Source organism: Chaetura pelagica, unplaced genomic scaffold, assembly GCF_000747805.2.
Source record: "Chaetura pelagica isolate M959 unplaced genomic scaffold, ChaPel_1.0 scaffold346, whole genome shotgun sequence".
NCBI classification, from domain to species: domain Eukaryota; kingdom Metazoa; phylum Chordata; class Aves; order Apodiformes; family Apodidae; genus Chaetura; species Chaetura pelagica.
Genome location: NW_009953797.1, coordinates 217,607 through 231,374, shown reverse-complemented (window position 1 = coordinate 231,374; position 13,768 = coordinate 217,607). Strand labels below are relative to the sequence as shown.

Sequence of the window (13,768 nt, the reverse complement as noted above, 5' to 3'; positions counted from 1 at the left end):
TACTTATGAGGTGGAAAAGCTCAGATAGCAGATGTAGCTCATGATCCTGCCTGAAGTATTTCAATACTGTATTATCCCATTATCACTTAATAAACTGCCTCACACTACTAGAAATTGTATGCTATTATTTATTCCCTGTAAAATAAACCACCTAGAAACAGATCAACACAAAAGACTACAGATACAGACATAAAACATTCATAAGAGTACAACTTAGACCAATCAAATATTTCTCCCCAAATTAATTTGTCCTGAAAGCACATACACCACAATGTACACTGGCTTTAAAGTGAATACATTAAGGACAAAAAAGGCATGGGAGGGGATTTTTTAATAGGGACAAAATGCAAAGATGCAGATTAGAAAGCAGGCTACTATTGTTAACTAATCAATTGCATTGCAAGCTGCTGTGTCCAGTGGCATAGCTGCTGGTGGGGTGTCTTAAATATTAGAAATGCTTCAGAAATCAGCTCACTTGATTGTGTGGCTAAAAATATGGCTTGTTTAGAAAGAAATCTGTTGTTACAGCTATATAATAGCTCACTGGGAATAAATCCTGTGGAGACAAGGTGACGTGGTTGCTATTATTATTTGTAACATGTAAGGAGTGTTTTGGTGGGGTTTTTTAATTATTATTTTAATCAGCAGGTGACTATTGTTATCTATTTGCCACCAGGAAAAGAAGTTATTTTTTGCTGCTAGGCAAATGCATACATCCATGTAGTTTTTTATAAAGTGATCTTACCTACTCTAATGAGTAGAACACACTCTATGTCCTTACAGTCTAACATTGAAGTTTTCAGCTAACAGTGGATTTTTAAGCTGCAAATATCTGAGGTTTATTTGAAAATAGATTTGTACACAGCATTTAGAAATCACTCTTGCTTTTTTTTTTCAGAAGAATCCAGTTTATTTCCAGGAGTAAAACATTATAAGTCACTGTTGTGGCCTCAGCAACATTTCTGTCTTTCTCAGAACTACATGTTACCAAAGCACTGTTGGTATTTCTCCAAGAGGGAAAATCATATCCCACTGAACTCTTCTTGGTTTTGCCAAAAATGGACTTTGTTCAGATTTTATTATTATATCCTTATTCAGAAGAAAATTAGTTAAATTTCAGACTGCTATTATTCAATGCTCAGTTTAATTTCATAACATGTAATTATGTTTTTCCACATTTGTGCACTTCTGCTGTTTTGTAACAGACTATCAGATATTGAGGATATGGCCAGGCTAAGGATTCTGTAGATATCACTTTCAATGCCATAGTTAAAAATAGTTTGTTTTTACTATAACATATTACTTTTCTTCACTAAATCTGAAGGAAATAAAAACAGAAGACAGTGTTTATATTACCTCATCATCTTGATCTGACTCTGTTTCCTTTTGGTCCCAAGATGCATTGCAGAGACAAGGAATATTATAATGGACAGCAGGGAAAAGAATATCAGGATATGAAAAGGACCAAATTGGGAGCACAAAATGCAAGCTGGTTTATAAGGCAAAGCAAATCCAAAATGTCAACACAAAAAATAAAAATAAAAACTTACACCCAATGCAAATCAACACATGACATTACTGAAAGCATAAACCTATGACTTGCAGGCTGAAGCATGAGCTGTAAACAGAATTATAAAATTATAGAAACTTGACACCACAGTAACAAGAGACTTTAAAAGCATTCTACATACAGGAAACTAGTAACACATCAATTTAAAAAGCCTTTATCATATTCCAAAGCATTCTCATTAAAGGGTTTTTTTATCACTAACAAGAAGAAAAAAAACACAACAGAAACAAAAAATAAAGGAGCAAAAATAAAACGCAACCAACCCTTAAGGAAAATGCTTGATTTTATTTTTTTTTTTTACAAATACCTTTTTGTGTGCTGGCAAAGTGATATTCAAGTTGCAAACAGCTGTTTGTGGCAGTCCTTTTGTAGTCTTTGGTTCTTTCAAAAATGACAGTCGACCACAAGGTTCCTGACTGGTGTCTCTTACCTGGAAAATAAGTTTTAGTACAGTGTAGTAGTATGTAGTAATTCAGATACCTAAAGGAGGTTTCTGAAGAGTTTCTTTCCACAAGAAGCTATCTAATGGGCAAAACCCAATGTTACTGAGCTGGAACTCAACCTGAGTTTAGATCAGTCTGAAACTCTCTGATGATAAATCCATGCAAGACAAGATGTTGAGTGTGTCCAATCAGACAGTGTCATACTGGGATATTACTGAGAGACATTTGCTGCTCACCTTCTTATTTTCTGCCATCTTTCTCATTTGTACTCAGCAAACTACTTAAAAACTTCTTTTGCATAGCAGCTATGACAAGGCTAAGGAAAGTGAGTGTCCATTCATAGTAACTTAGAGATGAACAGTGTGTGCATATTTTTTTGGAGGCTGTTCTGCTGTACAGTGTTTTTGAATGCAGCTCCTTTACTTAGTCCCTGAGAATTAGTGATCTACTGGTAGTATTCTGGAGGTCTAACTAGAGATATGGTTTTAATTAAAGGCTGTGAATCCATATTGGTCTCGGCTCTGCCAGCAGCTCTTTTTGTGACTTCATACAAGGCTCTCACTTTGTGTTATTCATATATTATACAATTACACTTATATCCTTTGGACAAGTTAGTCCTATTGGGCTGAAAAAGTGTTATCATGAGGCAGTGGGGAGGAAATAGCAGAATTATTTGGCTCGTTTTGCTTTTACCTTGATAGAGAATGGCAGTCTATTTTCTTTGAAAGCATAAAAATTAAAAACAAGCTGCTGTCCTCCTTTAGTCAAAGGGGCCAGATTTCCATAGCAATCAACGTAAATAGGTTTTCCTTCCAGAACCTATCAAAGCAATAAATAAAAGTCAATAAAACCTTTTTTTATAGTAAATCCATGCACATAAGTATATCATTATATCCTCCATCATAGCTCCCAAGTTTAGCACAAGTCCCCACTCAGATTAAATTCAACAACAAATTAGAAAATCACTGCACAGGCAGTTTGGGAAACCATGAGCTACACGAGTGGCTTTTCTGGAGTAAGAATGCACAGATTTCCTTCAAGAAACAGTGTGTTGATGTCTTACATATTCACCACAAAACAGCCCTACTCATGACTGTGTGTCTGTATGGCCAATAGGAAGAAATCCCAGGTTAGCTAACAGCAAAGCACCGCCAGGGCCCTGTGACAGCTGTGCATGTAAAACCCACTGCAGACTGGCCTGAGGCATCCACTTGGAGACAGGTTCTCATCCTCTCATTGCCTTGTCCTCTTTTGGCCTCCTTTCAAGGTATTTTTGTCACAGCCTTGCTGTGAAACTTTATTTCAGTAGGCTTATCAGGTCCTGTTGCCACTTGAAAAACATTTTCCATTTACAAGGAAGAAGCTATGAGTAAGAAACATACCTCAATGTCTTTGCTTCTTGCAACTTCTTCAAAGTTCTCTTGTTGCTCCAAAGTTTTGTCCACTTTGTCATCAGTCATGCAGAAGCAACGCAAATTGGATTCCACAGGGTCATTCATTTTGGCAAATATCACAAATTTTGCCATATAAGGAACGCATATTAATTCCCTATATAGCTGTGTTGCTAGCCCAACAGTCTCTAGTACTTGATGGCAGTCAGCGAGCCAAAATCTGAGTAGGAAAATGCAAACTATTAAATCAACTTTTCATTATGCTCAAACATTGCTTAAGCTTTTAAAGAGAAACCATGTCCTTTGATCCTTGGCCATTTTTCACATGCTCTGTCTTTGCAGACTCCCCAAGTAATTTTCCTTCTAATTTCAGTGGATTTTTAACCATCCAATAATGGGAACCCCTGGCAGTGAATTGTTGATATACTTAATTGACCCTTCTCATGCTGGTATCTCATAAAACTGTTTATGTTAAGCCTCATTTGAAGCCAAAGAGGAGAAGCTCTATTTCTTCGTAATGTGCTGATGTTTCACTGTAGATTTGATTTGCTGAAACAAATAACACATGCACACAGCAAAATCGTATCACCTATGCAGGGTGAAACCCAAAATGCCCACAGTGAAGTTTCCCAAAGAGATAGATGTTAAACTATTATTTTCTTATCTCATGAGTGGATGAAAATTTGGTTACAAGCTATAAATATTCTAATTTGCAGTTTGTATGAGTCTTTCCCACAATATTTCAGCCCTGATCTATTTGGCTCATTTAACAATTCTCTCACTTTATAAACCTTTTTATAGATGCAAATATTGCACACCAATAAACTCTTTACCTGGCTCACCATGAATTTTCTGCACTAGGACACATGATTTGTACAGATCCAATTGAATGTCTCCAGTCAGCATATAAGTCCACTAAGTCCATCAAAATTAATTTCAAACCACGATTTTTTTTGGTAAACAATACTTTTGTGGAAGTAACTGTTAATGAAAAAGCCCATAGCCAGAAACTGAATGTTTTTAACATTTTAAACAAATATGTTTTTATTAATTCCTCAGATGTTTTAATTGCATTAGTTTTTCCTTTCTGTTGCTCTTTGCAGAGAAATAAACCTCTGTGTGGTACTGGCCTTTAGAGAAACAGCATGTGTGATTGCCCAGAGATATCACCAGAGCAGAAAAGGGTAGAACAAAGCTTCATGTGCAACCCTGGCTGTGTGGGATGCTGATACACAGTGACAGAGAAGCATGTGGTCCATTACTGCTTCCATCAGTCTTGCAAAAGTCTTACAGGAAGACAAAAAACATGCCCACAACTACGCGCTTTGTTAACCAAGGGAAACTACTCCCTAAGTGCATTTGGCAGCCTCTGTTACCATACCTGGCTGAAACATTGGTTGTGAATGAGACACAGTCATTTGAGAACGTCAGCGGAGTGGTGCCTGTGATATCCTCCCACTGCGCAGGTGAAGTACCTCCTGTGTAAACAGAATCCACGGATGTTTTCTTTCAAACATCAAGTACATACGGAGTACATAACAGTATCTTAAGTAACTTTGTTTCACATATAAAAAGATAATCTGGCCAATAATGTCCTCCAACATCTGAGCTACATGTTATACATTACATCATATGTTGCGCACTAGAAAGCGACACAGATGTTTTAAGTAAAATACATGCCCACAAGGCAATAGCAAACCCCACCTTGATATCAGCTAGGAGACAATTATTTCTGCAAACTACTTTGAGTGATAACCATGTTTAATAGCCCAGGCTGAAATTCTTTTTCTGACTACATATAAAATAGCATTTAATATCTGTTGGCAGAGTTCTTTTACAATGGCATAAGACCAGATTCAAAGCCCAGGGAGTTAGTAGGAGCCTTCCAGATTACCTCAGCCGGCTTTGTGCTGGAGAACTGATCTAAAGTCTACTGGACTAAGGACACCAATGCTTCCTTAGTGGAAACCAAGAGTCATACAGTGAGAAGAGTGAGTGCAGAGGCATTTCTGTCACAGAAACCTGTGCATAGTGCATGATTTTTTCTAACCTGTAATGCTACATAGAAGTCGGAGGCTGGGTGTTGTGTCTCCTTTGTACCCATTGGTTACACCTTCTCCTGACGGAGGTGGCACAGGAATTGTCATGGTTATTGGCTTATGAAACTTTCTTCTTCGTGGCTCCACAGTGACAATGGGACTGAAAGTTGCTTTATTTCCAAGGATTTTTTTGACTATCTCCTCTGGAACTGGTTGAGCCTGTAAACACAGGTGAAGTATTTAAACTAGAGCTACAAACTGGTTGCAGACACGCAGAACTGTTCTCCAAAAGATAACTCCATTTTGCATTTATTTTATTCTGGTTTGGTTTTGTTGTTGTTGTTGGGTTTTTGGTTTTGTTTTTTTTTCAGATAACTTTCTCCTATAGCTCTCAAGGGCGATTATTAGTACAATTCATACCTAGTATTTTTCTCAACAACCCACTTACTGTTTCCTTAAATGTAACTTGTAGAGTAAAACTATAAATCTCAGTAGTATTTTGAGAGAGATTTTTAGAGCATGTTTGATTTTGTTTTTAATTTACAGTGATAGGTGATATTAAATATGAAAATGCAAAAAGAGGGCTATTTTTTCAGCAGTCTTGAGAAGTGAGGACAAGACACACTGTCTCGGAGAGGCTGAGTAATTCTCACATCTCTGCCAAACAAATTCATGCTCCTGAGGAACACTGTGTACTCCAACATACCTTTGTCCTCAGTGCTTCCTATGCTATTTCACTACTGATTATTAGGAAAGAAATATGTTTGGGTCAAATTCACACAGAATGCCTTAAGCTACATCAGAACTAGAAGCAAATTTCAGACTTTCTACCTCCATTTTGTGCCTTGAAAGGTTTCATAATTTTTTATGAAAATAAAGGAAAAATAGCCAATATGGAAAGAAATGCTATAGAATTTATGTAGTTTTTACCACGTAAGACCTGAACTAAAAAAATGACAGACATCTTATAGGAAACTTTTTTTTTTTTAAACTTTCAAGTCTGTTTCAGCCAGGCTGATCTGTGACTTCATGACTTGCTGCATTATTCAAACTGTACTAAGTATTGATATGTGTAGAAAATGGAGCTACATTGCAATCTCAGCAGTGACAACACTGTATGTGGAGACATTTGTGTTTCCCTCACACTGGATGGCTCTGGAAAGGCAGTTGTATAACCACACTAGCAGAGCTTCCACCCTCTCAAGATCAATCCTCTCTAGATGTGAAATACCATTATTAACAGATGATAAATGTTCCAGTGTGAATTCCAAGCACTGGAATCCAAACCAGCATTGCTATTCCATGAACCTATCAGACTTGTCAGGTTATTATGCAATTTTAAGCGATAATTAACAGAACTCAGAGAAAAAGATACGTCCCATGGAATATTTCTCCACTTTCTGTGCAATTTGTCTAAGGAGAGTTTAAGTTATTTCTTCTTCCCAGATTCTATCCATTGCTAGAAACACAAATGGTGAATGCCCTAAGCTCGACAGGTATATATGGAAGGTCTTTCACCCAGAAACAGCTGGCAAGCAGCTGCATGAACTCCTTACCAGACAGATTGCTATGGCAAAGGACAGTCCAGTAACACCAATCACAAGCTACCACTTGGCCTCAGGAGGCTGGGGCAGCAGAGGCTGTGCATCTCATAGCCATCGTGATGATGGCAGACAATACCACTGAGGCTCTGGTGGCTCCAGGCCTCTCCATTTCTCTCCACTCTTCAGATGCTAAGCAATATTCAAGGTGAGGATGAAAGGGGAACTGGGCTTTTGCCATGGGGAGATGATCTGTCCCTCACCTGCACCAGAGAGGCACTAAGAGGCAGAGAGCATGCCCAGGCAGGCACGTGCCGATTCAGACCTCAGATGTGAATAGTACCCACCTTGCAACCCCCTGCTAAGGAGCATCAGGCTCCTCAGCTGTAGGCCACTAAGATGACTGACACACTTTTAGATGCTGTGGTTATGAAAAGGAGGGCACCCTTACCTGGAGCCCCACGCGGATCCTTTTGGTTAGAGCACCCTCGGGGAAGGATGCCTGGACGCGCGGCACCGTCGTGCTGCTCAGCACGCCACCCTCTGGGCCGATTTGGTTACTCTCCTGCTTGATCCGTGAAACCACTGCAAAGTACTGAGGGAAGTCTTTTGTGACGATCCTGCAGATACGTTTTTTCTCCAGCTCCTCAACACTGTCCAGCTCTGTTGGGAGAAGACAAGTTAAAACATTAGGGCATTACCTGACCTGGTTCACACCAGACACACATCTGTGAGTTTGAGGTTTTGACTGTGCCTTAAAATGCTTGAGAAGTTTCTTTTTTTATTTACTACAGGAGAAAAGAAAAACAACAACAACCACATTCAGTGCTATTAATTATCAAGCCTTGGTTTGGTCTGTGAAGTTTTGCATAATCTCACCAACAGCACCATACAAACAGATTTGCCAGGACACCTAAGCACTAGTGTGTGACAACCTCTGCAGCAGCAGCTGCTGCAGGATGGCAGGTTTGTCACAGCACAGGAGTCCAAGAAATCTGGAGGAGATGGTCAAGATTTCCTCTTTCATCTGGAGGCAGACAAGTGCACTGAACTTTCTGCGCACACCTTCAAAAGACATTTATTTCCAGCCTCTTTACTCAACATAGCTCTGACTCGTAGAAAACCAAAACACGTCACAGCCAGTTCATGCTCTAACTTCATGTCAAGTTTGTCCAGTTCAGGGCACTTGAAAAAGTTATCTCCCAGACTGGTATTCACACAATCCTGACCAGACACTGAGCACTCTGGTAAATTGTGAACATGACAGAGCTCTGTCTGCCAGCCCTATTTATGAAAGCTATCAAGGATCCCTTCCCACATCAGGCTTTCAGCCATTTGGATATCTGCCCCAAAACAACTGCACTGTGCTTCTCAGTTCATAGAGAAACTGAATGCATCCTCAGAGATAACTGGAACAAAACCAGGTCATCAGCACTTAGTGCTCTCAGACACATTCCCAGCTCGTAGGGTCATCAGGGCTTAGATAGGTGCATGGAGTATTTACCCTTATTAACTAACTGACTAAGGAAATGACATAAGCATATATGCAATGAGGAAAACTCTGTGATGTGTCACAAATATAACTGATTATGCAATTATATGTATGTGTGTATATGTAAACACTAGGGAAATACCTGTGATATAAACAATATTCATAAATGGAGCTAATCACACCACTGTCATACATTTACCCTGTAATTTCTTGCACTTAGTCTTTTTAACTATCATAACTGGGTTTCATTCCAGCACTCTACAAGTTTCCACTTATTTTCCTCCTTTAAAAGAGCACCACGTTCCTGAAGAAGAAAGTCCATTCCTCAAAAGACAGCTTTTCTATCAGATGCAGCAAGAGAAGGCGGGAGGATCAGAAGTGGCACCAAGACAAAAGATGCTTGTAAAATTCTTTATGTGACCAACATTTTTCTCCTCTGAACGTGTAAGCTCAATTACAGCTCCTAAAGAACTAGAACATAAATTCAGTAAAATGTCAGTTTTCCATTTTAAAAGTTTCAGTAGGTAATTTGGGTTAATTGCACATTGTTGCTGTGGATCATATTTAGCTAATAGGAGAGGATAATTTCTTATCATAATGTCAGCTTCCATTTACTTTGACTCAGAGATTGATATCTGAAGACCTCTAATGAATTAGGTATGCTGCCTGCAGCATCTGGAAGCAATGGCTTGCATAGGAGACAAACTGGATTCTTGAATTCCCAAGCAAGTATAATCTTGACTGGTAAATCCTATGCATTCTCCTGTTTGTTGCTAGTTTGTTGCCACCATTAAATATTCACAGAGGCGAAGGATAATTAAAATTCTCCGGAAGTAGAAAGTTGGTATTTTATATAAGAAGATTTCAAAATATTTCAAGCCTGGCAGGCATTCTCCTTTAGAGGAGGAAGAAGATGCAAAGATTAGAGTGGCAGAACAACAGGCAGGCATGGAGACGAGTTGGGCTATACACAGGGAGATTATGTTTGGTTAGTACATGTGTAATCTTCTATATGAAATTGCCTGATTGCCCTCTAACAAAAGAAAAAATAAGATGAGCAACCAAACCACCTCTCTGACTGCAATAAGAAATCCAGAGTTAACATAGCCAAATTAATGAAACAGGGAAAACTAGTCCTGGGAGAGGTCACGGTTCCTGAGCACACCTCACGCATTTTACAAAAAGAGCTCTCAGCAGTACTATTTTCCTCAGTTGCTGACATTTCATTCCTATGCAATACTGCGTGTATGCACACTCCATGTGTATGTCTTCCCCTGCCACTCAAGTGTATGTTGCATTTCTCCTAAGGTGGCTGGTGATGGAGGAGAGATGAGATGGAGAGAAGGGAAGGAGGGAGGGAAAGGAAGATCACTCGTCTACACTCTCTACTCCATGCTGCCCCATTTTCATTACATTAAGGCTCCGGGACAGGAGAAGAGAAACCCACCCTCCAGGGTCAGAGTGGGACCTCATCTGGGGTGGCTCATGTCAATGAAATCGATCACAGCACTTTTGTCAAGTGAGAGGCAGTTGTAGATCAGGTTCATTCCATGTCTAATACCTTATTTTTACTTTCAGATAAAATAACACAGAACAAGTGTCTTGTGGCTGGAAACTGAATAGAGAAGTCAAAGAACACATGGTTGTTTCATGAGCTTCAGGGTGTCTTTGTGTGATCTGGTATATGACTTCCCTTGTGAGGCCCTTGGAAGCAGTTTTTCTAGCACTGAAAAGGCAAATCTCACCTGTAGTTAGCAGACTGAACAGCTCTCTGAGTTTTGCAACACTCATGCAGTACCAGCTAGAGCACAGCTGGCCTTGTCACTGAGCAGAGACTGAAAGGTGGGATGAACACAGGAGACTGTTTCCCCCCACACAGGGTGTGTCCACTAAGAAAGTGTTGCAATAGAAGTGGGGCACACAGGAGGCAGTGCTCCCATGGAGAGAGCTACAGGAGAGAGATGGAAACAGAAAGAGCACATAGGAAGGGGCAAAGAGAAGTAGAGGGCTGTGAAACTTCTTAAAAATGCTAGTAACTAGACCCACCCTCCCAGCTTCAGTATTCCATATATGTAACTAAACACTCCCAGTGCCACGAGGTCTCATCCTGAAATAAGGCAAAGTCCCTTTTGTGCTCTTTTGACTATTTTTGCAGTCTCTTATCTTGCCATTCACAACATGAAGCAATAAAAATAAAAACTTTTCTTAGAAACACATCAAATTCACTGCATAGTGATTTATGATGGTATTTTAAACTTTAAGCATAAACAAGGTCATACTCTGGTTTGATCTGTAGATTCAAAGAAGTAGTTATGTAAACCCATCTGAAACCACACCATGCAGCTGCAAGAGTATTGTAGCCACAAATATTTGCATTTGCTGTCTCGCTCACAAATTTGCAAATGCCTGTCAAAAGATGCACCCTAGTACATACACTTAGGCCCACAATTTGTCTACAAAGGTGGACCCTTTGTCTGTAAAGGGTGCAGGAATGTAAAAAGCTAATACAAGTTACAACCTAGATCAAAACTAACAACAACAAAAAAACCCCAACGAAATACATTTTACTTGATTCAAGTTTAAATAAACCTAATATGGCCACGAGCTGTGAATTGCTACCTTTGTGTTTGGAACAAAACATGTCAAAGTTCAAAAAAAATGCCAAGTTCCCTGCATTCCCTCAGCCCTGTATTTGCCTAAGCACAGCACCATCTGAAGAACAAAAGCTATTTATGCAGAAACCTGAAGGCACCAAAGAAAGAGTCACCCTTTAAATCACAGGTCATTGTTCTTTCATGATAATAAAAGCAAAGTTCTGCTATTATTTAATCCTGCATTTAGTGCCCTGAAGTGTTGTCTCCTGCTCTCGGTTATTTTGAGTATGAGACGAAGTTTTCCAGCAGATGGTGCTGCTTCCAGTAAAGAACATACAGGTTTACAGCAGTCGCCAAGGGGGGCAAGGAGCAAAGATGTCCTCCCTCTCATCCCCAGTAGGTAAAGTGGGAGAGCAAAACAGGAAAAACGAAACAGACAAACAAACTGTAACTTTAAAAATTAATCACATTAACGAGTTGGGAACCTGACTGCCCTCCTTCGCTACACCGACAGGAAAGAACAAATGAATCACAGCTGGTCTAATACAAAATGGACCGGCTGCTTTTAAAAGAAAACCAGGCCCTCCTAGAGCATGCCACAGCACTTAGAGATGACTGTGTAGATGAATTATCTTGCAAAGACACACTAAGCTTCTGGAAAGTACTGAATAAGTGGCTGTTTTTTATTTCAATTTAAGATTGCTTCTGCCTCCAGAGTTCATACCTGGAATAAAACTTCTTCCAGAGTTACAGCTTCTGAGATGTAACATAATGCTTCAGAGCCAAGTCTAATTATGGCATTTTACAACAAACCAGAAAAAAATTCAGATTAAAAAACCTCAACCCACTCTTAATTCTACAAATTTGTAATTTTGTCATTGCTCAGAAGACCTTTTACACATAAATGGTGCCATTTAACCAGAGCAGAATTTTGTCAAGACCTGAAAAGTGCCTTAATGGAGGGGTTTGTTTTTTATTTTCTTAGCTAGAAAAGGATTAAGCTAAAATGAACTGAAATAATAATCAACACAATGCCCTGGGTGTGCCTGCAGTATTTTTTCTCCTTTCCCTCTCATACATGATTGTCTGGATTGGTAAAAGGCATTTTTGCGACTTGGCTTATAAGGTGGCAAATACTTCCACTCCAAGGGATAGTCCAGTGTCCATCACACTTTCTGTGATTCACTGTCCGTACATACACTCACTAACCTCAAAGAGCTCTCCAGAACAGAAGAGCCACCTGAAACTCTCAACAGATCAGAAAGTTGTATTGTGGTTTCAAATTGTGAGGCTCACTATTTTAGGTGGCTTCATGCCCACCTCTCTCAAAGCAGTTTTTATGTCTTGAGCTTTCTTCTCTGTAAAACGGGAATTTGCTCATATGGCACCTCTGCAGAGCTCCTTCATAAGCAATGCAAGTTGGAGCACTTTAGAGCAATGTTTTTGTGCACAGATTGCCTGTTCCAAAATTGACCTAAGCTCAGCTTAGAAACCACATGAAGCAAATAAGGAAGCTGCTGATCAGTTCTGACAAAGCACTGATACTTCACCCAAATGCCAAATCATTATTTCCTATCTCATGTTAGTGCACAGAGGAGAAGGGGGTGATGGGGGGATTTTTCTTTCAGAATGGCTGCAACTACTGCCTTTGATCCTGAAGCAATTTTTACCCAAGCAGTACTACCCTGTGCCTGTTCCACTGGTTTTAGGTACTCTTCTCTGATGAGATTGATTATATTTTTCCAAATACACTGATGGAAAACTTGCAGTTTCTATCTTTCTGCTTGATTGGTTCTATTATATTTATTTTAAAATAAATAACTACAATAGATCATCATATAACAAGCAGGTCTTTGCCATTAGTCTGTATTTTTACAAGCTCATATGCAGTTCAAAAGTATTTCAGAGTGAAAATACTACACAAACCCATTCTGTTGTTCCCATCCCCAGGCAACCAGGAAATCAGTAAAAATGTTAAATCTCAGATGTCCAGGGAGCCTCTCACAACAGCAATACTCTGCTTTCCGTGCTCTCAAACCATACGTTTTGCTGAGGTTGCCCTCTTCAAACAAGGAGGGGCTAAGATCAAAGGTAGACTCTACTCACAGATACCTCTCATAGGGGCCATCCACAGCCTCATGCTTTGTTTCAAATGCTTTTGATGATAATGAAATCACTTTCCTGCATCTTGTACCCCACCACACTGTGACTTTCTGTAGGAGGTTATCCAGAGAAAATCCTGTGGATAAACCCTTATAGAAAACCAAAGTCCAACCCAAAAGCTATTTAATTCACACTTGGATGCAAAGAGCTCAGGTAGTTTATCAGGACAAGTACAGGAAAATACTTGCTAATGAAAGAAAGCAGTGGTGCCGAGGGATCACTGGGGGTTGTGTATTTGTAGAAGGCAATCTCTAACAATACCATTTCAAAGAAGAATGGACTATGGGCTGAGGTCTACATCTGTGGGGAAGTCTAATATAACTGTTATTTACACTTCATTGTTGAATTGGAGTAACCTTCACATGGCCCTGCCTGAGCAGCAGAATGCTTATGTCCAGCTGGGATGCTCTTCTCAACTTAATTGTGTAAAACAACTGTACAACTTTGCTTAAACTTGGCAAGGCTTCAGACCAAAACTTACCTCCTTCCAGGATATCTCCAGACCACTGCTAAACAATTTTTCCTTACACTCTTT

At 39.5% G+C, this 13,768-nt stretch overlaps 1 protein-coding gene across 1 annotated transcript in view; it reads right to left on the bottom strand.

Annotated features, from left to right (window-relative positions):
- ANK3 (ankyrin 3, node of Ranvier (ankyrin G)) overlaps nucleotides 1–13,768 on the bottom strand; it is a gene marked incomplete at its 5' end in the record, with an annotated part of 146,886 nt that overhangs the window by 40,713 nt on the left and 92,405 nt on the right. The window contains 7 exons of the mRNA XM_010001142.1: nucleotides 1,357–1,383; nucleotides 1,878–2,000; nucleotides 2,707–2,832; nucleotides 3,396–3,624; nucleotides 4,786–4,882; nucleotides 5,455–5,662; nucleotides 7,436–7,647. Coding sequence (XP_009999444.1) covers nucleotides 1,357–1,383; nucleotides 1,878–2,000; nucleotides 2,707–2,832; nucleotides 3,396–3,624; nucleotides 4,786–4,882; nucleotides 5,455–5,662; nucleotides 7,436–7,647 — 1,022 coding nt within the window. The remainder of the gene's footprint in view (nucleotides 1–1,356; nucleotides 1,384–1,877; nucleotides 2,001–2,706; nucleotides 2,833–3,395; nucleotides 3,625–4,785; nucleotides 4,883–5,454; nucleotides 5,663–7,435; nucleotides 7,648–13,768) is intronic.